The following is a 27,909-nucleotide window of genomic DNA, read 5'->3' as shown; positions in this document are numbered from 1 at the left end:
AAATGTAAACTCAGTTGTAATGATTGAAGGAGTAAAGGAGTTACTAACTTGCTTAGAGCTTTACATGGTTCAGACTACTGTGGTGGTATTAACACTGATATTATTAACAAAGGAAAATTACCTGACACCTCATGTCCATTGCTAGTAGAAAAGGAGGAAAGCAAATGTAAACAAGTACCTGTTGTATCTCATTGCCCCTTCCCCTAAAAGAGTATATAGTGAGTGATGGGATGAGGGAGTATGCATGTATGTGGTATGCATGAAGTGAAATGGAGAGCTGGGAAGATGCTGAGTAGAAGACAGCTTAGAGATGAAATGCAAAGAGATTGAAGAGAAGGCTATAAATGGATGCAGTAGAAATGAGGAGAGCTGAAAATCATGGTTGCTACGGCTCTACCTTGCTATGGGCTGAAGCACACAGAAATAGCAGAGCTCCTAGATCAAGGTAGTGACAGAATAAGAGACAGTCCTAGAAGTGTAAACTGCAGAGTCCCAACCCCATGTTCAGTCTACATCCACATTTGCTTCACAGGTCTTTATTTTACAGAGCCCAGAGTTTCTCCTTTCAGTTTTTTATGTGCAAAGGGTGAATGCTCACCTGATTTTATATGAATTTTTTGCCCGTATGGAGGTCATGCTGTTTTGGGAATGTGTCACTTTGTGAGGGCAATTTGTGGTTTAGTCCCTGGAGAATTTTAGAAAGAAACGAGATAGGATATAGGAGGAAATAAGAGGATGAGAGGAATGGAAGGAGGAGAGAAAGTAGATTGTGATAATGCTAAGTTTACCTGTGATCTGAGTGAAGAAGTAATCAGGTGAAATGGAAATCAGTGAATCAGAAAGAAAGAAAATTACTAAAGAATAGCAAAGCTGGCCTATATTATCTATCTATCTGTCTGCCTGTCTATCTATCTATCTATCTGTCTGCCTATTTTTGAGTGGCCCCAGTTCCCCAGTGGTTTAAGCATCATTTACTACAAAGTACATATGTGCTTGGTTTTGATCTCCCTTTAGGAAGTGTCAAGGTGCAATGCTAGAAAACTTGATGCTGAAAACCAAGCAGTTCTTAAGCACAGTAGGTTGGAACATGAGCAGTAGATAAATAGAAGGTATTCTTGGTAGAAATGAGGTCTGCTGTATCGTCTCCAGTTAGGAAAAAGGCTAATGTGGAAGTGACTGGCAGCAGAAGCTTCTCCTGGAGGCTGGGCCAGCTTGTACTGGCTTTCCACAGAACAGCTGAGGCTGACAGGCACTCTGAAAGTGTCCCACACCCAGCACAAAGCAGGGTGAGCTGGTGATGTTCATGGTGTTTCTTCTTTCAGAATGAATAAGAGCTGCTGTAAAGCCATTACTGCAGCAATGCTGTTGCATTTTAGGAAGAAATTAAGAAGTACAAAAATTTAGAAGAATTAAGAAAAATCAAGACAAAAGGTAGTCGAGTTTCTTTGATTATCTAGTAAAAGAAACACTTTAGGTTTTACTTCAGTTCTGGGCAAAAGTTTAAGTAAGATTTTATAATTTGAATGAATTGGTCCTTTTTAAATGTCTTTTTCACACACCACCCCGATGCACGTTTATCTTCTCCCAGAATATCTATAACCTGGGATCAGCATTGTATATTAGCTATTAATTCACTTCTGCCAGTGAATTCCCCAAAGTGTTCTCTTTGTGGGTAGCTGAACACACCTTTTCCAAGTGACTCACAGCTCTTCTCAATTGCTGTTTTCCTGGAAATACTGTACCTCCCCAATGCTTCCACACTGGTGCACTATGAGTATGCCACTCTGCCTCACAGTGGCCAATGTTCCTGCCTTTCATATTTATGAACTTAAAACATTAGGTTTATATTCAGTCCTCAGTGATAATCCAGTGTAAGGATCAGAATAGTATATTATATATAATGACTTTTTCTTCTCCATATATGAATCATGAGTGACATAGGAATAGTCTTCATTGTGAAAGAACTTCTTGTGCTGCCCTCAGAGTCCATTTTGTTCTGACACCTCTTCTGTATTCTGCACAAAAATCAGAATTACCTCTTTAAAGAAGAGTCTGTCATTATTTCTGTTTTGTACTCTGCCATGTTTTGTCCCATTTAGTGCTGTTTGCTTTGCCAATAGCAGAAACCGGGCAGACTTGATGGCACTTCTAGTGTGGAAATGAAAAACCAGATTTAGGAAAATGAGATATGTCTTTGAAATTACAAAAAAAAAAAAAAAAAAAAAAAAGTAATTTAGACCAGGATTGAGAATCTTTCTGATTTGCTCTGTTTGATTTTCTGAAGTTTCTTAGAAAATAGGTCAGGGAGGGAGCAATGTAACAGGATCCTTTATATTCAAGTAAAATGGGCGAACTATCTAGTAACTGTTATTTAGCCTATGTCAGTTTTATTCATGGTGTCAAAGGCTAATGCACTGTTCCTTCAGCTGTCTGGCATGGCTGAATACCCTGGAGCACAAAGTGGAGTAATATAAACATACAAGAAGTATTTATAAAAAGTCCTTCACCTTTTCCTGATAGATGACAAAACATGTCACCTAACTGAAAGAGAGGGTACGTTTAGGTTGGATATTAGGAAGAAATTTTTTACTTTGGGGGTGCTGAGGCACCAGAACAGGTTGCCCAGAGAAGTTGTGGATCCCTTGTCCCTGGAAGTGTTCAAGTCCGGGCTGGATGGGGACTTTGAGCAGCCTGGGACAGTGGAAGGTTACCCATGGCAAACCGGTTGAAACCACATGATATTTAAGGTCCCTTCTGGCACAAACTATTCTATGATTCTATTTGTCATGAAGTTTCACTTCTCATGGCACTTTGTCCAGCCAGTCATGACTGTGGTCCTTCTACCTTTGTCAGCCCCTTTGGCTCTTGCCTGCTCTCAGTTGATGGTATGATAATACAAAGCTGGCATGTCTGAGAACTCAGGGCTTTTCCCTCATAGCTATTTTGGATTTCAGAGGCATCATTCTTGTAAGTAAGAGGAGGATAGCCTACAGTTGTGGCACAATTTCCACACTGCCACAACTCTTCTGCAGAGTGTATGTGGAAGCATCTGCAGCTGGAGGGAGTCCATTTGTAACCCTTGTGAGGAGGGTGTTCACAGATTTGCCTCCATGTTTGGCAGGGCCAGCCCCAACATGGAGACATGCCATGTATGGCCTTTAAAGTAGGAGAAATTTTGGTTCTGGTCAGTAGATGTGAGTAATTCAAACTGGGAGAAAAGCGTTCTTAAAAAAGCAGTGAATTGAGTTACCAGAACCCTTTTGTTTCATGTGGGCCCTCTCAGGCATAGGAGCTGGTGGCCGCAGCTGCAATATTTGTTACCAAATGTCTTCTAAGAGAGGTTCGTGCCCTCTCAGAAAGTTACATTTCTGTGAGTTGTAGCAACAGGAAGCAACAGAAATGTACCTTGTAGTTACATGACTTTCTGTATTCTGCACGACCAGAACCAGAATCTGTTGACATCCCTTGGGTTTTTTTGGAGAGGGCCATTGCAGTATTCTCTCACACTACCTCTGAAGCTTCACTGTTACCTGTCTTTCTCCTGTGGCACATGGAGATATGTACCATGAGCTGTTCATGTTCTCAGTCTTCAGCTGGCTCTGATGCAGTTGTACATTTGTTGAATGTCTCTCAAGACTCTAGTAGCTTGAACGTCAGAGTAAAGCCTTCGAATTAAAAGGTCAAATCCTGTCTTTGTGCCTACCACAAGCTAAATGTTTCTGCCCATGGCCATCTTGGAGGTCTGTAAGCTCTCACAGCTGTCAGTCACTTTGGAGAGCAGTAGAGAGCCTCCCCTGCTAAATTCCTCTTTCTGTGCTTTTGAGTGCTGGCTTGCCAGCTAGGCAGGTGTTGTAGCTGCTTCTCATGGTGCCTAGAGCTTGTGCATTACAGCTGCTTTTGCAGTGGCCTCTCCCAGCGTGGTCCAGGCAAACATTCATGCAGACTATTCTGCTGCCATCACAAGAAGTCATGCAACCTGCCAGTGGCATAGTAAAGCTCAGGTGCCTTAAGAGTGCAGGTTGTGAGTCAGGTGGATGGCACAGGGCCTGTTCCTGCCCAGCGGCTGTGAGTTTCAGTGATACGGCTATTAAGCACAAAGATGCACCTCTGGCACATGTGATCTTTGTGATGTGGTGTGGCAGAGGTGTTCTGGTATGAGCTTGCTCTGTGCTAACACAGTCCCTCAGGCAGACGCTTTTGGCTCGTGTTGGAGGCAGGGCAATAGGTGTTTCCTTTGGTTGGACCAACATGGCTGTTCCTGCATTCTGTGCTGCACAGAGGAAGGCTGACAAGGGAAGGAAACTTTCTGCTTATTAAGCACCCTGTTGTTTTGGTAAAGAAAAATGTAAGTGCACATGACTTTATTTTAGAAAAGTAATAGTTTGGAATGTCTTATGGTTGGCTTACGGTGTAGTTCACTAGATAATCTGTCATGAAGGCAGAGGAACCAGAGGAAACATTCTGCCTTTCACTCCTTGGAAAAACAGGCCATACCTGAGTCTCGGACATGGCATATTCTACAGCTCCTGTGGAAAGTAAAAGAGGAGCGTGATAGCAAACAGCAGAGAAGCTGAGACATGTTTATGCTTTCAGACTGTTGATCCTTACTGTCTAGAGGCCATGAAGAAACTTGGATAATTTGCTTTTCCTTTTGGTGTGTTCAGATAGTTTCTCACGTCAAAGTCTGCATGTTCCTGCAGGGACTGGTAATGTCTGTCCAGTTGCACAGCTCAGCCCCAAGTGTGTCAAATTCGAGTAGTGAGAAGTTGATATTCCTGGGAGAAGAATGAGTGTCTTTTTCTGCCATCCTGCTGGTGTTGCCTGTGGCAGCTCTGAGCTGATGGTTGTACCTCCTGGTGCTGAAAGAAGAGTGATTCCGTGTGTTTGCAGTCTTTATGCAATTGGCTGTGACCCATCCATGTTCTTTGCAAAATGTTCATGCTACAACAGACATTCACTATTAATCACAGTCACCTAGCATTTAAGTGATTAGATTTTGTGGTCATGGTAATTTTCACAAACCTTAATTTGCTCCCAGCAGTCAGGACAATATTTTTACTAAGTACAACCTATGCTTCTACAAGAAGGTGCTTGATTGCATGAAGTGTAAAGCTAGGCACTGTTCTCACTGACCACCACTAGTAGTAAAAGGATGTTCATGTGCACTGTTACATACACCAGCTGACCTTGGAACAGTGATCTCTGCCACTGAGCTCCCCTACTCCATGCACACCAAATTAATTCCTGTCATTTATTACTTGCTCTTTAACTACAAGGTGTAGAGCTACTGAGGGTTTTCTGGAGTCTCTTTCAGCTGTCCTAAGTTCCAAGTTTACTTAACTTCTGATTAGGTACTTCAGAGTTAGCTAGTTAGGTACCCTGTCTTTTTCCAACTCATTCCATTGCAGGTGGCTTCTGATAACCTTTCTCCTCTGTTCCAATCCTGAAAATGCAATCAGGATTGTGAGCAATATTATGGAAGTACTTTAATTGAGATGTTTTCTTACAGTTCAACAACTTGGTCATGAATTTGCTTGCTTCAATATGAGAGGGAAAATTTAAAAAAAAAACACCTCAGCTACAGTGGCAGCTTTGGAATTCAGTGTCTGTTACCTAGTTAAAGAGGTATCTTGATGTTTAAAACTGAAGTAGCAGGCTTGTAAAGTGGGGGGATTTTTGAAAGGGGAGAAGGAACTAGGCTGCATAGAATGCATCGCTGGTATCTAAAGATGTTGATGTGGCTGTAGCATCCTTCATAAATCACAAAAAAAGGTCAATTAATAGAATTTTTTTTTCAGAATACTTCTTTACATTATGGCGCCTTTTACTACTCTGCCAGTAAATGAGTGTAGATGGGAATCAAACTCATTTAGAGTGAAGGGGGTTAGTATTTCTTTGGGAAGAGAAGAGCTGCAGGCAGAGGTGCTGTGGTTGGCTGTGTCAGCTCCCATGTGCATCTGGGAAAGTAACATCAGAAACTAAATCCTCCCAGAGAACAGGTGGAACTTAATCTTGGCCTTTAGCTCCTCACTTAACCTTGGCACTGTAACGCTGGATTCTGGATGAGTAGGACTTCAGATAGATTCTTAAGTAGCTTCTTAAATAGGGAATGAAATATGAGTGTTTTGCGGTATTACTGCTTCCAAACAACATGGCAGGACTTAAAGGTAACAAAAAAGAACCCCAGGTAATAAGGTCTCTTCTGAACCTGCTCTGGACAAGATATGAACCAATTCTTTGCTGTCTTAGCTACAAAATGTTATGGAAGAGGGCGTTTAAGAAACTGAAATATCAGAGGGTGCCCTTAGCTACACTTCAGATGCTGCTGATTCCGTTGGCTGGTGTGTGTGTTAAGCACAAAAGGTGCAGCAAAATGTCTTTTGTTGGTGCCAGTAAGAAAACTGCATGTGCCTAGTAGCAGACACAACACAGGCTGTAGACTGAACTGATGAATCCTTTTTACACAGACTGAAGGGTTCATGTACATTCATGTTTGTGGTCATGCATGCTTGTACATTCTTATTTTGGTGTATGGCCAGCCAGCTATAGGTAGATAAATATCTTCCTAAATGTAACTCAGTATAGCTCACTGCTTCATTTAGCAGAACTTTATGGTTTTAATGCATCCAGTATAGTCATAGCTTAGTCACTTAAAAACCAAATATATCAGTTTTTAAAATACTGCACAGCTTCACTGCTTATGATTCACATTTTTTGAAATGTGATTGCTGTTTTGGCACATTTCTGTTGTTTAATTTCACTAAAAAGTGTTGCTAATAATGCAGAAAAGGTCTAAAAGATCTGGGATGGAAAATATGGAAAATGAACTATGATTTTGCATAATTATTGCAAGCAGAGCAAACATTCAGTTTTTCTTTTCTGCAATATAAGGTTTTGTAAATCTTTGTGTAGACTTTCATCTGTCTTACGCAGCAGCAGAGGTGGTTGAAGATTCCACATTGCATCATCTTGACTGCTACTTTGCAAAGAAAATTACGTTTTCTCCTTTCTGAGACAGAATGTAAGGAATTCAGTAATTGTATTGTAAGCAAGTGTAGTGTGTGGCAGTTTGGATTGAACAAGTAGCTCTGAACTGTAAATCATGCAAACCTCTAAGCACAGAAGCTGACTGATATATTAAAGTAACAGGAAATAACTGCCATGGGTCAAGACTATGCTGAGTAAGTGTTGGGGACACACAAAGGAGACTGTAGTCTGTAGACTAATAGTTCAAGAATAAGAGCAGGTGAACCTCCTGAAAATCATTCATAGAGCACAATGAGAAACACAGTTAGTAGTTAGAGAGACAGATGGGGTTACTTTTTTTCACCAAAAAAAAAAAAAAAAGGGCAAGCTTGTTGTTATAGAAGATGAGCTAACTGAGAAGTGATGAAGAGAGTGAGGGAGGAGTGAAAATAGAGGCAAGGAAATACAGAAGAGGAGGACTTCAGGTCCAAGTGAGAAGACTAGAAAAGGTGTGCAGGTAGGGAATTTCTTAAGTTGTGATGAGAAAAGAGGAAAAGGTTGCTGTGTAACTAAGAGAAAGCAAGCCAAAGAAGGTACAAAATCACACCTTTTCCTGATTTTGTACTGGAAGGATTGATTGTATTCTGAATAGAAAGAGAAGAGTGTGAAGGGACTAAGGTAGGAGCCTGAAGCTGTGTAGGAGTTGCTGGGATTGAAGATGCCATACTTGGTTGTGACGAGGAAGGTTGGACTAACTTCAGTCTGTTGGAAGCATGACAAAAACAGGCATAGTGTGATATCTTGTCTATCTGGGGAAAGTCCCAACCAGGCTTTGAAAGCATGGTCCCTGATATCATGGAGAGAAACAAAAAAATCAGTGAGAAAGTGAATGAAGAAAGGAATGAAAGCAAAAGAAGAAACTTGTGAGGGGAGAGGATTGAGAACTGTGGAGAGAATTATCTCAGATGAAATGAGAGAGAGGCTGTGTGATACATTCCAGCACAATGTTAAGAGTCTTTTCTAGGTGAGGACAGTATTGGAAATGCATCCTTTACAAGTATTTTGCGAACATTGCCAGACTTTGTCCAGTCACCATGACTGGGGCCGCAAGCTGCTCTGAGCTCAGTAACAGCAGAATGAAAGCTTGGGAAGCTAGCTTTTCTCTTGTCTCTAAAGGCTGCCAACCTGAAATGAAGCTCTTGCAGTCGGTGGAACTTAGAGTTGTGAGGCTAGTTTGCTAGTGTGGAATTTGATACCAGAAGCTGCCTATGTTTCAAAATAATATCATGGGACCAGAGGAAGACATCTGTGCTTCTGTTGTGAGTGATGTCCTGCTGCTTAGTTATTAACAGTGTCCTGCAGTTAGCTGTTTTTTATGGTGCCCCTCACTGAATCTGCATAGTCATGAATTCCAATGCACCTTTTTAAGAAAACCAAACAAAATAAGAAAAAAAAATATTTAACCTTCAACTTGGGATGCACCAAGGCCAGACGAGGGCCACTAAAGATCAGACAGGCAGGGCCAAGAAATGTGCTTCTTTTGCACAGCCACTATAGAATCAAAAAGGTAAGAAGTTGAGAAAGCAAAGCTCTGTACAGTGTCATTCAGCCACAAGATTGGATGTGAACATGTCCAAGAATACCGTAACATGCAGTCATGAGCCAGACTTTCTCTGACTATTTCAATGAATACAGTGGATTTCAGTGTGTACGGTATGTACAATTAAAATAATGAATGCAAAAAAAATGAGGCCTCTCCCACCCACCATGTGCAAATCATTGTGTGTGCAGAAGCAGCTGATTAGAACTGTGGATCGGCAGTGTAAAATTAGAAGGATGGCTTATTCTGTCATGGTGTTAGGTGCTGTAGGGTTCAACCAGCAGTGAGAGCAAATCTCTTTGCCCTAGCTTCTCCTATTGCTTTTTCAGCACCACAAACACCACCAAAGGAAATCGGAGCCACCAGTCAGTGCAGAATCAGCACTCTGACAGACGCCACAGATAGCAGATTTGTAACATGCATAAAAGGGCAAAATTTTGTCCTTGGCCTGCAAATGACTTATACATGGAATTGTAGGCAGATGGTTTTTTGCAAATCATTGCAGGTCCTCACTTGACATTAGGTAGCTGTAGTAGTTATAGCCAAGACTATAAACTTTTTTTACAGGGGAATGTTCCACTGCCTTTCATTCCTCCTTGATTTTGTATAAAAAGAGTCATGGGGCTGAACACAGCAATGTAAACAACATGGCAAGATTTTTAACTTTGAAATGTAATGGGAATGAGATGTTTAATAATGGTCTTTTGATTTGGAATATTCTTTTTCTGTTTTTCTCAGAAAGAATTAATTCATAGGTGTTACAGACCCTTCGATATGGCATTTAGATATTGTCCAATTCATGGCATTGAAAGACGTCATTGTTCATTGCTTGAATCTTACGGAACAGACAGAGGTAGAGCGAAAGTGTAAACTGAACAATAATATTGTGAATGATTCTTCTCTTCCTGTATAGCACTGTGTAATTCCTGTTGTAAAGCTCTTGCTAAACTTACTGTGTGGTCATACAGGAGTTTTGTGCTAACACTGAAGATGCATTGATTTCTGGCTTTGCCATAGAGTAGGTTTGAGCATTGTCCTTCATGTGTTGTACTCATCTCTTTCCCTCTTACTTATCATTGCCTAGCTCACTTGTTTCTTACCTATGCTCTTTTAATCTTTTTTGGATGTGTTTTTATTAGCATACAAAAATCTCTATTTCCATGGTGTGAGCAGAAATGTTGGATTTCAGAGTTCAAGGCTAAAGGTATGATCTCCTTCTGAATTATTATTCCAGTATAGAATTTTTAATCATATATATACTTGGTATAAGATAATGGTTAGCATAGTATCTTATGACATTATTTCTGTAATTATTAAGTAAAGAAGCTGCAGTATTACTGTGGTGAGTTTTTACATCCTGTTAGTGTAGAAGTTACCTGAATCTAATTCCACTAGTATCAGTTCCTGTCTTTGTCCATGTTACCATATTATCCTTGGTAAAGATGGCATTTCTAATCTCTAGACACTTAAAGTATTGGTAATTAAATAGGCAATTAAAGGGAAACTAATCACATGGATATTTTGAAAGTAGCCAGTTTCTCTCACATGTGAACTCGCTGTCTTGGACAGCACTGTGTGTTCCTTTGTGCCATCACAGCCTATATACTTCTGCTAATGCACTGCTGTGGGACAGTGAGGACAGAAGTCATCGCATTTATTCCTTCTTGTAGTGGATGGTAAACAGAAAAATCTTTTCTTATTTGCGCCTTGGTTTTTGTTGAGCAGCATCTCTTTAAAAGGAAATGTCTATGGTCAATGATCATTTGGCTGTTGGATGTTTTTCTTCAAGTTCTCTTGGTTTGATCACATTTAAAAAGAAATTTTGGCTTAATAGTTTCCCATTTTTAACATGGTTGATTTGTTTAATAAAGGTATCAGAAAACCTAAACTATAAACTAAGTTATGACTTCTGTGTAGAAGTACATTAATAGGGAATGATTTACTTCAGGACTGCTAGATGAGCCAAGACCAAAGGAGGATGCTTTCTTTTTGTTAGAATAAATAGCACTGTAGTTGGACCTACTAAAGAAAAGCTGTTGGAGACAATTTGTAGGAAAAGAGGCTTTAGAATCAAAACTAAGTAATATGTTGAGGAGGGAAAACTCAGTAAGAAGGAGGATGTAGTGAAATTTAAGATAGATACGGAGAAAATAATCACACACCTTCCTATATTTTCTCTAATGGTTGGCTTCTTGCTCCCCATTTACTTTTCTCTATCACTTTAGTGCTGATCAATACAAACCAGCAGTTATTTGAATTTCTCCTGCCACACAAATTATAACTTTTCATATAATTTTATTTTGTTTTGTTCTATAAAGAGCTTTTCTTTAAAAAATCATCAACATAAACTTCTCTTTTTTAGGGCCAAATTCCTCACAGAAAATATGCTCAAAGCCCCTTCAGTCCTAGGAATTATCCAAAGACTGGAAAATCACATTCTGCATCAGTGGGTACTAACAAAAACATAGTAGTAGCACAGGCAATTAATAGCATCTTTTAGTCATTTACAGTAATTGACATAACGTGAATAAACACATACACACACACACACATTTATATATGTATATTTAAAAATATATGTAACATTTATGTTGTTACATATTGCACAGTCAAACATACACAAGGCTTTGAGTTGTTGTCTAGAGGTACTCCATGTTATCTTGAGTGAATTTACAGTTTCTTTTCATGTATAGATTGTAAATGGGCTAGTTTTGAGAAAGCCAAAAGAAAAATGCACTTGGATATGTAAAAAACTGGAGTTAGGACCATGCTGTGGGAGCTCATTAATGATTCAGAATGGTTGGTTTCAGTTTCCCTTCTTTCCTTGCACAAGGCAAAATCCAATCAATAGTTTTCTTTCAAGGTCACAACTGCTCCTTGGTTTCTGTCCTTCTCACAACCCCTGTCCAGTGATAGGAGTGTTTTGGAAGATTTAATTTTCTATTTTATTCGAGGTTGTCATCAATAACTCTTAGCATTGTTGGACTTGGACAGAAAGCCACATTTTTACTGGAGAGGGCTCTGCCCTGATCCGACTACAAGGGTGGTGTGCTTGTGAATGGTGTTGTGTCAGGCATGAAAGGGGCTTTCCCCTTGCTGTCCTATCCCCAGTATACCATGATTGCATTATGGACAGGAAAGCTGTAAAGCAGTGTTTTATATCAGTTACTTGATTTTTGCGAGATTTGTAAAATAGGGTTGAGTTTGAGAAAATTAAGTTTCTGTCTTTGCAAGGGAAAGGTTGTTTCCATTGCATGGGCAATGATGCTTCTTAATGTGTTTTGGTAGTTTGTTTTCCAGAGCTGCAAGTGAAATTTATATTTTAAAAAATATTAATATGGTTTTTGTCTGCTTTTTTCCTACATTTTTGATACATTTTTCTTCCTTTATTTAGAAATAAGTTCAGTGTAGGCTAAGTAAGCTTGTTACGTGCTCATTAACTAACCTCACTTCCTGAAGTTACATTCGAAATCCTTAGGGGAGTACCAGATCCAGTATTATAATTGCTGCAAGGGAAACAATGCTCCTTTAATGGCAGTGAAAACATTTGTCCCTGTGAAATATCTTTCCTGTTTTGAGAAATATCATAAACAGTCACAAATACAGAAAAATATTTTAATATTTTTTGTTTAGAATCCTGGTAGAGTATTCTCTCAGCCAAGCATTTTCTTTCTGAATACGCTGCCAAAATAGAGGTTTGATGCTTTGTCAAGAAGCAAGCAAGGCTGCTTATCCTTCCTTAAATGCTTCAGTTTTCACAAAGACATCATACTGCTTTACAGTGTCTGCTTTTTAAAAATTAAATTCTGTGACTTTAAAGTGATATTTAAAATCTGTTAACTTGAGTAGAATGAGCTGAATGTATTTGCAGGAGCTAAAATGTTTGGTCCAGTATCATTTTTATGTTGGCTGAAAAATAAAAAATAAAATTCAGGCCATAATCTCTTCCTTCTCCTGTCTTTTAGGAAAATCTGGACAGAGTTCAGAGTTATCATAATAATGTCACGAGCAAGCTGCTGGAGGTCAGCTTTATTGTAGAATATTATGAAATTAATCATGTTTGTTGAACATGATAGATCCAAATTTGCTGTTGGTCAAAATCCCTAATCAAAGAATGTCCACAGTTCACTTTCCTCATTCTACTGACATAATATTTAATATGGCCTAAATCAATTTTTTATATATTCTATTGATTTTATGGTGTTCATAAAATGCTAGTAATAGAAAATCTATTTGTATTGCTGGGGTTTTTTTTATGTTAATGTCATTTCCAAGGAAAAAGTTCTTCAGTGACTCATATGAAATATGTTGGAGGGAGTTTATATGTACATATATATATAAATGTGCAGTTACACAAATTTTCAAGTGGTATGATTTAAGGAAATTATTTAAATTGAGCCTTGCCATTTGGCTGGGATTTACTTTTATATATTTTTTATTTTTAGATGTTACATTGAATTCATAATGTAGGTCCAGGTCTGCTGGCTACAGATCTGCTCCCTTTGCATGTACAGTTAATTTTTTTTCATGTTGCAAAGAATACTCAGCACTGAAAATGCAACTCTTCTATTTATGTTTATGTGATGCCACATGCTGAGGTACCTTGGAGTAGAACAGGAGGAGATGTGGATACCTCTTGTTTAGCTGCGTGGGTACCTCCTGCCTTACAGAAAGCAGCAAGGGAACACCAGGATCTCTGGCGCAACAGAGGGCAACTTGCAAAAGCTTTAGGCAGCACAGGTTGGTTATAGGTTACTTTCAGTACTGGGAGTGAGGAGAAGGGCCAGGAGCTGAACAAGCTGTTTCGATGTTGAGTAGTAAGGGGTTTGTGTCTATGTGATCCCCAACAAAAGCAAAAGTCCCGGTCAAAACTCATAAACACCAAGCAAAAAATAGCTGCATGCAGTATGGCCAAGCCTTGACTCTGACTTCTGTGCAGACTATTAGTATATCAAGTTTGTCTTTGCAGGCCAAGAATATACACCAAGAAGAATTGGCCAGTGACTGAAGAATATCTCCTTGCTTCTTATCATAAAGCATAATAGTGCATTTTTTCATAAATATTTTTAAGTGATGCACATTTCTATAGCTCTAAAACACACGTGCAAGTTATGTCTGGTAGAGTCCAGTCCAAAAAATACCAACGACAGTCTTTCTCATGTTGTAGATGGTTATGTGTGGAAAAACGTGAAAAGAGAACAATCTAAAAGTATCACAATGGATGTTTTCTCTTCTGCAGTGTAGAATGAAAAAGAAAGCAATTGATGAAGAAATATAAATTAGAAAAAGAGTAGCACTGGCAATTGCAAACCAAACCCTTGACATTAGTTGCATTAATGGTAATGCATTCCATTCCAGTTCATGGTGAAGTAAAAGGAGTTGGTCTGGTAGATCAAATATGGCTTTCATTGCAAGACTGCGACAATGAAGGTGAGATAATAAAGCTATTCAGACTAACCTGTAAAGAATGTTGTTATTAAATATACCTGACGAATTTACAGAATTATTTGTTCTTAGAACAATGTCATTATAAAATTCTACATATGTTTCAGTTATTTCCCCAGGATGTATGTATCCAGTTCTGTATATGTGTGTATACATGAATACATACATTTTTGGTTGAAAAAATATAAATGCGGTTCAAAATTGTGAATAATTAATGATGCATGTTAGGTTCCCTTATGAATCTGGGAAATTAATGTCAGGGCTTTGAACAGAACTTGAAAGGGATTTTTTTCTATTTAAATATTGGAAAAATTTGAATGGTCTGAATAACAATGTGAAAATGTAAGTTTCTGTCCTGCTTTGCTCATTACAGATACATTGTGAAGCAACTGTTATGAATCCATTGGTGTAAGCAAACCCAGCTGTGTATCTAGGGAGAAGTCACAAATCTTGTGCTTCGACTAGTGTCCTTAGGCTGGTGTGTGTTTTGGGTGGGGTTTCTTTCTTTAAGTTCTTCAACATTTTTTAAATTAATGTCTTATTTTCCAGTCCAGTAAAGAGTAAAATCACAAAAGCTCTCAAGTACCTTTAATGCATTTTTCAGACACAGTGTCAAAAAGTGCTTTGTGTTCCATTCATAGTAATTCATGGCAACACACCTAAATAATTATCATTGGCCAAAGGCCAGACTTCTGGGCCCTACACTAACAAATAGTAGTACAACTATTTTGAGAATTATAAAACCAGTTGCAATAATAGCATGCATCTCACATAACTGACTCACCTCTTCCAATTAACTTCACATAATCAGAAAAAACTTAGTTCTGTATTATCTCTTAAGTGGTCTCTCTGGAGAGTAGGCACAGTGTGTGGTTTGCATATACTGTATAATTTGACTTGGTTCTGGGGCAATGCATAGCAGTCTTAGAGGTTGCCAGTATGCCATCAAGGCAGAGGGGACTAGGGTATGTTCTCTGGCCCATAGGGAAAGGAGTAAATTGTGTCCACAGATTTAAAACTCTCTTCTCCCTCATTCCTCAAATAGGATGGTCCAATATGTACTTGAAAATAATTTTGATGCATACTCTCCTTTGAAATGTATTGGAACATCTTCTAGGAGAGTGCTGTTTGTCTTAGCCCAAAATGGTAACTTACTTTAATATAGATTAAATAATTGTGGATAAAAAAAGAAGGTACACCCCTGCATATTTTTATTTACTGACAAATATGTGTCCTGAGCCTCTTTGTCTTTGAAGTCTTTACGTTAGCACATGGGCCTAGAAGCAAGTAGGCTTTTACATCCCATTTACACCAAATGGCTTTTGGCTTGTTAACTACTGTTTGGATCTTCTTGTGTGTCTGTTCCACATCTGAATTCACATGATTAGTCAGGTATGGAGGGGTCATTCAAGCTATAGTTTGCAGCAGCCTTGCTCCATATAAGTCTTGAGTGTATTTTCTGGGAGGAGACTGGGGAGATGGGGATGAGATGGGAACCTCATCTTATGAAGGGAAGGCAGGTGTTAGCCCTGTTGCTGGTTGTTTGTGCAGTGGCTGTAGCAGAAGTGGAGACAATCACCTTGCCGATGCTGGCAGCATCGTGGCCAAAGCATTGCCAGGTTCCATGGACTCCTGACCTGCAATTGTTGAGGGCTGGGACCTGTTTAGTTTCTGGAGCCCAGAAGTAGACGTTCTGTTTGCCAGACTGAATAAGAGTCAGGTGCATTGGTATGGCTATTTACTGATTGAAGAGGCAATGTGACTATGAAGACTGAGGACTCTGCTTTTCTTAAATGGTGCCTTTAGGGGGAATTGTCACCAGGGAAAGCATCAATCTCACTTCTTTCAGAAGAAATATTGCTTATTTCAACTGCATTTCAAGCATTTTATTAACCTTAATACATTTACAAGACTGTTCGTTCTGTAGAAAGAGGGAAATTCAGAAGGCTCAGCTCTGCAATGCTACAGCAATAACTGAGCAATAGAACTATTCATTCCTAGTTCTGTCTCTACAAAGGTATATGACAGTAATGTGTTGGAGAGTGGTTTTACTTGACTGGGTAACAGGACAGGACTTTGTTTCACTTGCACAGAGAGGGAAAGGATATTTTTACTCCTGTTTAAACACCTTGGAAATTTCTGTTCCTAGTGTGTCAGTGGTAGCAAAGAGTATTCAGACAGAAATTCAAATTCTTGTAACATATATGGCATACTGTGTGCCAGATGTGGATTAGAAACCCATGCTCTCCACTTGCAGGAATAGAGTTTCAAATAAGAGAACAGTCTTAATCACTGATTTGCTAATAGCCTGCTCTGGCAGCTGTGGCAATTACACATGGTATCCATTATAGATTCATGTCTCATTTATTTGATGTTAACTAAATTTATAATTACATAGTATGACTTAGTAAGATTGTTTACTTTTACCTATGAAGTACCTGGGTCTACAGGTGGGTTGTTTTTGGCTGTAATTTAGGTGGAATTAGCATATTAAATGCATGTGATTTGTTGCATCAAAAGGGTTCTGTAAGAGGTAGCATTCATAAATATGAAGAGTAGAAACTTTCCTTTTTTCGAAGACCACTTTCCTTCTCCATTCCTTGGTGGATCCTGTGAAGAATGGTCCTTTGAATGGAGATCCATTTTGTGTCCTTGTAAAACTGAGAACAGAGTGAAACAAAGCAAGGCTAGACTGGAGTAACTCTTTTCACAATGGCTCCAAGTGGCTGTGATTTGGAAGATTCAAATTGCTTCCCTTGGTACTGTTTTGTGCAGTATTTTTCCTTACAAGTATTCTCCATCTTCTGCATTGGGGAGGGATTCCAACATACACTAATATCTAGGGAGAAAGAAAAATTTGTGGAGCCTTGAAATAGTTCAGGACCTGAGTGCATATTCTTCAAACTGCCTACAAAATGTGTGAAAAACTTTGAGGTGACTTTTCAGGAATGTAAAACTAGGCCACAAGGTTCATGAGGAAACATCCTGTGCCTTATCCTTCACCTCCTTCAAAGCCCATGTGTTGTGTGGAGGAGGACTAGTCTAGTTAAGGTTCAATGGATGGCAACTTGAAGGTTGTGTCTTTCCTGTTCTGTGACATTGGATTTATGAGATAGCAGCACTTTTTCAGTATTTTGTGTTTTTTCCCTGGTGAAAACCACTGGTGACTGGCCACCAACTGGATGTAGCTCCATCCACCAACACTTTCTGGGCCCAGCCGTCCATCCAGTTTTTAACCCTGAGAAAATTGCACCCACAGTCCTTCTCTCATTCACTAAGTGCATTGTCTTGTCATAGATGTAGACCAGGTTTGTCAAGCAGAACCAGCCTCTCATAAACACATGCTGTGTGGGCCTGATCACCTATTGGACCTACATCTTAATTTTTCTATCAGGAGAGAATTTGTGGGGTGAAATACTTGAGCCAAGATTGTCTCAAAATGGGGCAGTCATCCCTGGTCCTGGACCTAAAAGTCTGCAGAGGATGGAGGAAGAAGGGGTGCACAGAAATGATGTAGTTGGTCTTCATGTAGCATAACAATGGGTCTAGGTGGAATTTGGCTCCTGCTTGCTTGCTGTCAGTCCATTGTCTTGATCACTGACCATACACAGATGAGCTTTTTTAAGGAAGATCATTAATTGCCATGTGGAAATATTTGATTAGTAGTGACTGTGAAGGAAGGCAGTTGAAATTAATGAAGTAAAGAAATCCCACAGTTGTTTTACTAGAGGCACTGGATGATTATGAGATATATCTTTTAAGATTTCATAGACTCAAAGTAAAATTTCATAGCAAGGAAGCTGGAGAATTGCTCAGTAACAGCTACGAGGACTGCAATGATCAAAGGTGTTAATATTGTTGTAAGGCAACTGTAAGCAAAATAATCCCATTATAGATGAACATACGTGATACAGTTCCATAACTCCTGTTTTACTGTAGCAAGCAATGTTATTTCCCTAATTTGTATATAAAAACTGGCTTGCCAGGTCTTATTAAAAGGTCATGTATTGAAAAGATGGAATATTTGGAATTACTCAGGCTAACTGGATGGTAGAGTTGTCTTCAATATTTGGGTAGAGACAGAATGGTTTCAAAGTTGACAGTGATTCTCTTTTTCAAAGGGGTGAGACAATTATGCTGTGTCTTTCAAGTGCTCTGATCTTTTTTCTTGTGGCTGTAAACTGACACTTGTCAAAATTGTAGCTGTGTGGTAACATTTCTGTATTTTATGTACATACCAATGAGTGCCTTAAACACAAATTCTAGGGATGTCATAAGGTAAAGAGCCTTCTTGCCTAACAGTTTTGACTTTCCAAAAGTTTACTTCCTTTTCAAGGAAGCTTGGAGAAAGCATCCCTTCATTTATTGATTGATCTCTCAGGCATACAGTGTTTCATGCAAGTGAAGTGCAAAATAACTCACAGAAATCCATGTTTTAAAATGTGTATGCAGATAGTAATTGCTGTACTCTTTCCTATGAACTGGGTTTCTACTAATGCACATTTTCTGTGGCTCTGGGGGGGAGCTGCTGTTAATTCTGGGTTCTGTTTCAGTTTCTGAACAGTTGTTTATTCACATTCTCTCTTTCTTACTTTAACTGTCCCTGAATTAGAAGCTCTGCAAAATATATGTACTGACTGTCTCTGAGCAGTGGTGGTTTGAGCTTCAGCTCTTAATGTCCTTGACTCTCACTAATCAATAGAAAGCAGAACAACTGCAGCATGAGCGACAGTACAGTAAAAGGAAACTTCTGTTGGATATTGTGCTGGAAATCATGAGGGTAATGACTCTCACTGAGAAAGATAAAATATTTTCTCCTTAAGAGTGCAGAGCACAAATGTTTTGGTTTCTGCACCCTGCTTGGAAAATGAGCATATCTTCCAATTCATCATCCTGGGAAATAAAATCAAAACTCCAAATCAAACTAAGGAAAAACAGATTAAGACATAAAATGATCCTTGTTAGCAGTGTGGAGGACTGTTAACCCAAAATATAGTTGGTCTCTAAAATGGTGAGCAAAAAGGTCCAGTTTTACCGTCTCTTAGCTCTAACTTCTTTTACACTGAGCACGGCTTTATGAGGTTCTATACTTAAGTATATATAATTCTGTTTGACTGCCATTCTCATTTCATGAACTTGTAGATTAATGAAACAAACCATTAAATAGTTTGAATACTGGCTGCAATACTGATGTTGATGACTCCGATTTTATTACGCCTATTTGGAAATCTAATACAGGTGGAAGCATCCATAAAATTACATACTATGCATCCTTATCTGTGGAGCATAAATTTAAACATTAGAGGAAGAGATAGTGACAGTAGAAAAGAAATCTTTATGAGATACTGGATATTTTGAAGAATTGTAGAGAAGAACAAAAACTTTTTAGTTTTGGGTTACTGTAAATAGTCCTGACTTTAACATGGTACTTTATTGTGTGCTGCCTTCCTGTTGTAAGCAACTGGAGCATGTAAGAGGGTGAAAATTCCTTATCTTGATGTATAACTTCATGGGTCAGACTATTTAGTCTCTTCTGATCCTAGTTTTCCCATTTACTAAGTAAATTTAGTTTATGGGAAATTTGGATCAGAAAATAGAGACTAATGTGGAATTCAGATACAGAATTTTCTGTGAATCCCTGGCCTCTGATAAGTTGATTTGTTTGTCTTCTATACATGCTTTTATCCTCAGGTAAAAAAAGGAGCAATTACGTTTGTCACTGGAGCTCTTAATTATATTAATTAAAAATATGGTCTTAGCACTTCATGAGGTAAAAACAATGTTTAGAAAGAAAAAAATGGTAGTGAATGTTTATGGTTTTGAAACAAAAGGAGTATTGAGCATGGTGCATGCAAAACCTGCAAAATCCTAAGAAAAGGTATGGATTTCTTCAGAGTACTTTATCTTCTGCTGCTGTGTAGGCACTTCTCTGTAAGACAAGACATTATTCTTCTTTGTGCAACAAAAAATCTGCAGAAACCCATCCAGGAGCCTCTTCTTGCTTTCCAATAAAAATTAGGTGACATTTTGTCCTGATTTTGCCACAACATTAGCCATCACTGCTGTTTGAAGCAGTGACTCAGATCCAAGAAACAAATAAACCTAGGAATAAATGGTTTTGTTTTCTTTCCTTCTTGAAGCAAGAAACTGACAAATTTTTTAAGAATACTTTCTTAGGTAATGCAAATACATCTTACCTTTGCCTTCCTCCCTTCCAGTCATCAGTTTGAGCTTTTTCCATATAAATCACAGTTCATTTAAAAAGAATAAGGAGATACATGCCATGTATGCTCAATTTTCTCCACACTAAAAGTACACTAGAAGTAAAAATGTAAATTGATTTTTGATTCGAGATGCTTTGTTTGGATCAAGGCCACAAACAATATTCTGAATAAACCTCATACAAACCTTACGCAATATTAGAATAAACCTTATGCGCTTGATGAAGAGAGAAGATGGAATGAGACTTAACATCACAGAAGTTTCAGTCGTTCAGCACTTCTTTTGCTTTTACTTTACCATGATTGGTTTAGATACATGGTCTCCAAATTTATGCAACTCATATGTAGAGACATAATTGGCAAGGGAGTATATAAAACTTAGTTTTGTCGTCAGTTAAGTCATCACTGTGGGAAACTTTTATTTAACGACAGAGTGTAGGTCAGGTTGGTAATGACCAAGAAAGTCTGACTTCAGACCTCCAGTTTATGTACAACTCATTGAAATATATTATTTCAAATCCTGTTGGAACAAAAAGGATTTTAGACAACTAAAATTTAGCATCTTGCTTTGTGAAAAAAGTTCAGAAGATGACCATCATATAATGTTTTTCCTTCCTGGATGACTTAGATGATGCTTTGTAGGGAACATAACCAGTGAGAAGAATTATGATTGAAATTGTTGGGACAGGTAGAAATTGAGTCTGTGAACGTGTGACTATCGCAAGAACAGTGATTTTCCCAAATATGGCAATTAGATGTTATGATGCTGTTGACTGCTCAGTTTTTTGTTGTGTGCTGGTTGAAGAAGGAATAATATCGGCTTCTTTATGTATAAAAAGGATCATGTTTATGAAAGGCTCTTCTTTCAAAATCAGTTCAGTAGGTATAAAGGTAGGGGGTTTGCTATTACACTTTCTGTTTTATGCTTTCCTCTCTAATGAAAAGGAACTGCTGGTTGGTGACATTTTATCCAACTCCCAATCAGAGTAAAGTCTTAGAACATTACAGATCATCCAGTACCTGAGATACAGGTCTGCAAAGTTCATGAGATAGTCAGCTGTGGTACTTCTAGAAAGTAGGATTAAAAAAAGTCCTCACTGGTGGCTGAACCAGATCTTTACTAATAAGATAATTCAAACTAGACTTTCTATTAAGCAGTTAGGCTTAAATATGATGTTCCCAAAATAGTGTACTCCAGATTCTTTATGATGTTTGTTTAAAGACTAATAATTAATACAGTGCTGATTTCAAAGCTCTTTGAATGAAGAGCTGCTATTGGAAATAAAGTTATCACCAGGTTACATTTTAAACTACTTATTATTTTCTTTACTGTCTTGGACAAATTTGCATTTCAGAGAGACGGATACATATTGTTCCTTTAAAGGATGAATGAAGTTCTGTCATTCCTTGTACAGGGAAGATGAATAGCTTTTTTCTGTCTTCCACTTTCATTTTAAGGGGTTTTTTTATTCTTTAGTGTACTTTTCTCTGCAAGTCTGAGTGGCAGCTTATATAACAGCAGTGTTCTTTTAAAAGTAATATTAAACTCAGAATCGAGTGCCTCAGCAGCATCAAGCCAAAATGAGGCTTTGCCTCAACCTGCCTGACTCCATTTGAACTTTGAGAAGCCAAATGGGGAGCTCATAGTTAGGATATGAGAAATCATCTTCTAAATATCTACTGCCCATAATATTTTGCGTTTGTTAGCTCAATGTATCTAAATAGTCAGAGATCCAGTGTACAAATGAAGTTCTGTTTTTCTGAAACACTTCTGTTCAGTTTCTGCATTTTTATATTTCAATCCTGTTTCCTTGCTCCATTGTCCCCCTCTGCCCCACTCCCCACAATTATTTTCTATTCATGTATCCTTTTCATTTCTGTGCACTGCACCTGGTTTCTTTCCATGTTTCAGTGATTAAAGTTAATAGACTCCTGTATTTTTTTCACCTTTTTCTTTCTTCCAACTTTCTTCTTTCTTTCTTTTTTTTGGACTCCTTTCTGTTAACCTTTTTTTTTTTTAATGGTGTTTTTATTGTGATTAATTCTTCTGCCTTCAATAGGACTTGCAGAACTCTCTTGTGGACTTCTTGACTCCTGTAGACTGCTCAGTCATAGGTCTGAGGTTTCTTCCATAATGGTTGTTTTAGATGGCACTGTTAACTACCAGGGTTACTAATATACATGCAAATGCAACTAAGAATATAGAGCAATAGAATCACTTTGGTTGAAAAATATCCCTAAGATCATCAAGTCCAACCATTAACCTCACATTACCAAGCCCACCACTAAACTGTGTCCCTAAGCACCTGGTGGTTTACCAGAACACATCAGCTTGCCTTCCTTAAAATAGTTGTGCCACCTTCCCTCTGCCTGCTCCCCATCATGACTTACCATCTGAAGTTTGCAGGAGTTGTAAGCAGATCTGTTTTGTACCTGTATTTTGCCTGTGTACTGTACACTAAATGGTAGTTCATTAGTTGACAACTTCTCAAATTAAAATTCAGAGGTGACTTAAAACACATCAATGTGATTTCACTGTGACTGCAGCAGACCAGGTAAGAAATAATCTAAAAGTTTAAAAAGCTTTCCCTTGCAATGATTTGCTCTGATGTTAAAAGTGTGATATAAATGTGTGTTTTTATGTAAATACATGTACATGTCCTTTGTCTTAAGTTGCCAAGAACATATGCAATCTCCCATATTTAAGAAAACAAAATTACAGAAGAGGCCTGAATGACGTAGGAATTTCAAGAGGAAAGTAGCAACCATGCAGTAGCTTTCAGTTGTAGACTATCAAAAACCCTGATGCTATTCTTCTTTTCTAACCTATAACTTCTAAACATCCTTCTGATAATTGCTTACTGTTCTGAAATGAGGCTCTCTTCAACTGATGCTATATTTTTATCTGTGAATTAGCAGATCCCTTTGGGTCTTTTTGACACCTTACACTAGACCTTAATAACTGTTTCAAAGAAAAGGCATTTTGCCAGACATTTCTGGAAATGTGGGATGGCACAAAGCTTGCAAGTTCAGCTTCTGTATGTGTGACCACCTGCTTCCAAGGTAGAAACAAACAAGAAAATTCAATGTAAATGAATTAGTCATTGTTACTAACAGTCAAATTCAACTTCTCTTGAAACAGATAGTGTAAGTCCCATTCATTGAAAGCAAATCAAGATTTGGCTCTGAATTGTTTAGATTTCTGTGGAATATGGATAAGCTTTCAGTCTTTACAAACATTGAGAACTTACTAAAACAAGATATAAAAAAACAACAAAACCAGACAAAAACTACTACTGAAGTTTACATTTGCTGACTAATAGTACAACTCTCACATGTGTTTTTTTCAAATGTCATTAGAACAAGTAATGGTGGCTGTCAACAATGATGTACATAATAACTCAACTGCATCAGATAACAACAGACTCGGTAAGGCAATGCTGTTCTAGGAAGTATTTCTGCCATAAAGTCAGCTAGTTGAATTCCACACAGGGCCCCACATAGTCTTTTAAAAAAATTCTTAGCCAGTCAGGTAAGGTTTGGGGGATACGTTTTTCCTTCATCTCAGAGCAGAACTGGGGATTTTTATGTATTTCAGTGTGCCGTCATATTTAGTTGTTGATTTTTAAGTTCCAGTTGATATTTAAAAACAATTAATTTCAAGATAATTGAGTAATATTTCCCCCAGCTCCACTTTTTTCTGCCATTACAGAGGCAGTTAATTACATTAAGGGCAGCAACCTGTTCAGAGCAGGCAGAAAGGATGATGTGCACAGAGCTAAGGTGTGAAACAAAAGATACAGAGGATCCTGGTGTTGTACTTAGAGTAACTCTGTGGCATAGCAGGGTACCCTTCATTTAGTTGGTGTACCAGACTAAAGGGAGAGAACTTGACTGTGCACATTGGGCTTGTTCACCATAAACCTTGCTACAAGGCAGAACACGTGGCTGAGGTTTTTCTAAGCCATACAAAGTACAGTACCTTGTTGGAGAATTGTAGACTTACTGCTTTACAGCTCAGTCTGAGTATTCTGACATGTTAAAGACAAATGGATAGCACACCATATACCTTTTTAGTTAACAAATAAAATCTTTAGCCACAAGATAGAGATAATGTTGCCATTTTCATAAATTCATGTACAGTTTTTATGCAACATTTTATGTTTATGTTTATGCTTTAAATGCTTTTTATGTGTATGTGTTTGATTGTCAAGTATTCATTTGTGTTTGGTCTTTTGTATTAATTTTTCTTTGACTTTTTTTTTAAGCATGATTTCTCACATTTTATTTTGTTTCTTTTAGGTTTTGTTTTATTTCATAAGATCCCACTGGATGGGTAAATGAAATAAGGAAAAGATGAGAGAGGGGCTGTTGAGCTTGTGGAATCTGTATGCTGCACTGTAGGGAGTGGACAGTGTTCTTGCCCAGTGAAGTGCCACCTCCCTTGGATTTCTCTTTTAAACATTGGTTATGTTTGGAGAACTATAGAAGTACATTTAAATCAGTAGCTGTTTTTCCAAGAGCAGGGAAAAGTGAAGCCCTGAGGCAGCTAAAAACACTCAAGAAAGTCCAGAAATAAGCTACCACACTCTATCCTATTGCCTTGTCCTCACTGTGTCTTCCAAAATGAATTGAGATGCAATTTCATTTTACTGTTTCCTCTGTCAATTTTTTTTGTTTGAACTTAACTGGAAAGATGTTGTTTTTATAAATAATATTTATCAAAGGTGAACTGCAAAGCTGCTTTTATTTTATTGAATTAATGCCTCTGCAAAACTTCTACAATGCTTAATTTGTGTGTGTGAGCTCACTGATTTCAGTGGAAATGCTCGCATCCTTAAAGTTAAGTTCTTGTATATTTGCAGGATATGGCCTTAACTCCTGAAGCAGTAAATTGCAGAGCTGACCCTGCAAATCTTATTTTGTATGTAGTTCCGCTGACTTTACCAGGAGGATGGGGAGTCTAAGCTGTATACAGAAAGGTGGTAATGCTGTTTGGTGTATTTGGGTATTGAACCAGTACCATCATTTAGACATTCAGTTAGGTTGTGCTTATTCAAGATAGTCCCTGAGTTTAGATAAGCGTGCAAATCTGTAGTAGGCCAGATAGCTGATTCTGAGCCAAGAGCAAGAATAACAGCAGTATGTGGCTGGTCCTTCAGACCACAGACTTAGAAGCTTGTTTAACTGTCCATATTTAACTATGAAGTATGCTTCAGAATGTGCTTCACTATACTTCAGAGAAGAGTCTACTGTAACAAGTAAAGCTAAATGAAGGCATATTGGAAGAGCAGGACTGCATTTAGATATAGTACTAGAAATTAATTTTCATTTGATTTATGTATCAAATGCTGAGGGTCTTCTTTGGTCTTTTCAGTTTAGGGAATTGTAAGAAGTATGAAGTTTCAGGGGGTTTTTTAACTGAGAGTTAGCTTCAAACACTAGCAGTGAAAGACTGAGGTAGATGCTTATGTTTCTGTGTATTCTGGTTAAATTTTTGAGATATGGTTTGACTTTAATTCCTTACAATTATGTTTAGTAAAAAACAAGAGATGGTATTATTTTGTCCCTCCTGTATTTGCTTTTCATTGTTACCTCTTTTTAATTTCAGATATTTTCACTCTTCCATTGTAACAATATTGCCTTTTACTGCAGTCTCTGACAGCCATACGCCCTCCCTCTCTTTCTACAATAGTCTTGACTCTTTTGTTCTGTTTCTGTGTATTTACTTGCTTTTTGCCTTTTAAGACTCTTAATCCTTCAACTTTTTCCTTGTGTTCTCTTGAGTCTCTTGCATCCAAGTTCTTTATTCCTGCTGTGCTCAAGTTTCAGAAGTATCCGTATTAGTCAAGAAATGTGTCCACATCTGCATTCTTCTAGGCCTATGTAGGGAGATATTTCCTTTCCCTTTCCACTGTTTAGGGAAGGGGAGATGCAGTTGCTAAAAATCTGTCCCAAAGATGTATTCTGCTTCCCACATTAAAGAAGAGGACAGAGCTGGAAGTCTACTGATGACCTAGGAATCGTGTTGTCTTTGTCGCCCTGCACATACTGTGGTGATTTGGGGAGGGATGGCAGCAATTAAGGATATCTATCATAGTTCCTGTTTGAAGTTAGATGTCATCAAGTGTTCTGTTGTTCCTCAGAAATATAATTAGGAATGTCTGCCTTTTTTCCTCCCTAAGTCTGTGTGAACATAGTCTTATTTTCCAGAGATCTTAACTTTCTCTTCTGCTTACCGAATCACTGTTAACTTCCTTTTAATTATTTTATTCTCAGACTTCTTGCTTATCCATGCATCTGTCCTCCTGTTGAAATAATATCTGATGTCACAGAACATGTTCTAAACCAGTAGAGAATCATCTAGCAGCACTATTTGAACTAAAGTCAGTGGACTTACATCAAACATATGTTGGATCATGAGCAGAGCTTGACCCAGTAGCCCAAATTCCAGTTTGGAGTTTTGCTGGGACAAAGTTAGCATATTTCAGTTATGTGTTCACAATTTATTGCCAAATAAATGAGGTGCGAATCTGAACCCTTTTCTTTTGGCAGGGAAAAAGCAAACTTGCAAAGCTGGAATTTGGCAGTTGATTTTTGAAATATTTAATTTTAAAAGGTAGTTCTTTCTGATTCATAATATTTATATGCATAAATATGCACAGTTATTGATTGGGGATTTTACATAATTTTTTTGTAATTTATTTTGTAGCACTTTGCAGTTCATCTTTTTCAGATTGGGGCAGGTTTGACCTTCAAGTGTTTCAGAATGTACTGACACAGTATTTTGGATTTTATGTAATCACGGAGGTAACTTTAATAAACAACAACTGATCTATGCACCACTGAAATATATATATATTTTTATATCTGTATTGTAGAATATACTTCTTACATATTTTGTACTACATTATGTTAGCCAGTCAGTGCATTATTACTTGATGCAGATATTCATAGAACATTATGGATTACAGCACGTGATTTGTTACTAATAATGTCTTAGCACAGATGTTTAATGCTTGATGGAAAAAGACTGCGTGTTCCTAAAATGGTTTCTTTTCAGTATGTGGACAGAACCTCTTAAAGCTAAGGGAGCTAAACTTTTAACATGGAAATTATGATACCCACTAGCTTCTGTCTTTCAGCTTGATTGTAAGTGACATTGCTTGTAACTATAGAGATTCTGATCTGCCCAAATGGTGTTGGTTTACAAAGGGCTCACTTAATTACAAATTCTTGACCTCCTTAAAATAAAGTGAGACTGAAACTAAGAATCATACAGGAACCATTAACATGGTAAAAGTTGATGAACATCCAGGATTTGACATTAAAAAGCTTTTATATTGTTTCACTGAGCAATAAAAAAGGCTATGAAATGTCTAAAGACAGAGTTGCTGGGTTTTTTTTTGCTGTGCCAGACATGAAACTAAAATAAAAGCATATTTCTAATGTTCTGCTAGAAGGGGTTTATTTGTATTAGAATTTATTTTAAATAGACATATAATATACTCAGAGACATATTGAGATAAGCTGTCAAGCAGTTTGATGGGCAGATTAGTTGGGGGCCTGGAGAGGAAGCACTGCTGGGGGTGTTTCGGTGCGAGGCAAGTCATGTCATCCAGTCTGTTAAATAAACCTGTTTCTGTTGAATTTGGTGGAAGTTTGACCAATGGCCAG

General features: G+C 38.0%; 1 protein-coding gene across 6 annotated transcripts in view; it reads left to right on the top strand.

Annotated features, from left to right (window-relative positions):
* Positions 1-27,909, top strand: part of NTRK2 (neurotrophic receptor tyrosine kinase 2) — a 200,602-nt gene that overhangs the window by 64,075 nt on the left and 108,618 nt on the right. Inside the window, exons 12-14 of one of the 6 annotated variants that reach the window (XM_042033712.1) lie at positions 13,925-13,996; positions 23,593-23,661; positions 24,535-27,616. The exons of 2 other annotated variants lie outside the window; for them this stretch is intronic. In XM_042033712.1, coding sequence (XP_041889646.1) covers positions 13,925-13,996; positions 23,593-23,661; positions 24,535-24,572 — 179 coding nt within the window. In that variant the 3' untranslated portion in view covers positions 24,573-27,616. Of the gene's footprint in view, positions 1-13,924; positions 13,997-23,592; positions 23,662-24,534; positions 27,617-27,909 lie in introns of those variants that run through there. 3 more of the 6 variants (XM_042033713.1, XM_042033716.1, XM_042033714.1) reach the window with 3 other exon arrangements.

This window comes from Corvus kubaryi, unplaced genomic scaffold (genome assembly GCF_017639235.1).
Source record: "Corvus kubaryi isolate FWS band 111438036 unplaced genomic scaffold, C.kubaryi_AGA036_p1.0 37357, whole genome shotgun sequence".
Classification (NCBI taxonomy): Eukaryota; Metazoa; Chordata; class Aves; order Passeriformes; family Corvidae; genus Corvus; species Corvus kubaryi.
This window is presented reverse-complemented; position numbering and strand designations above follow the sequence as displayed.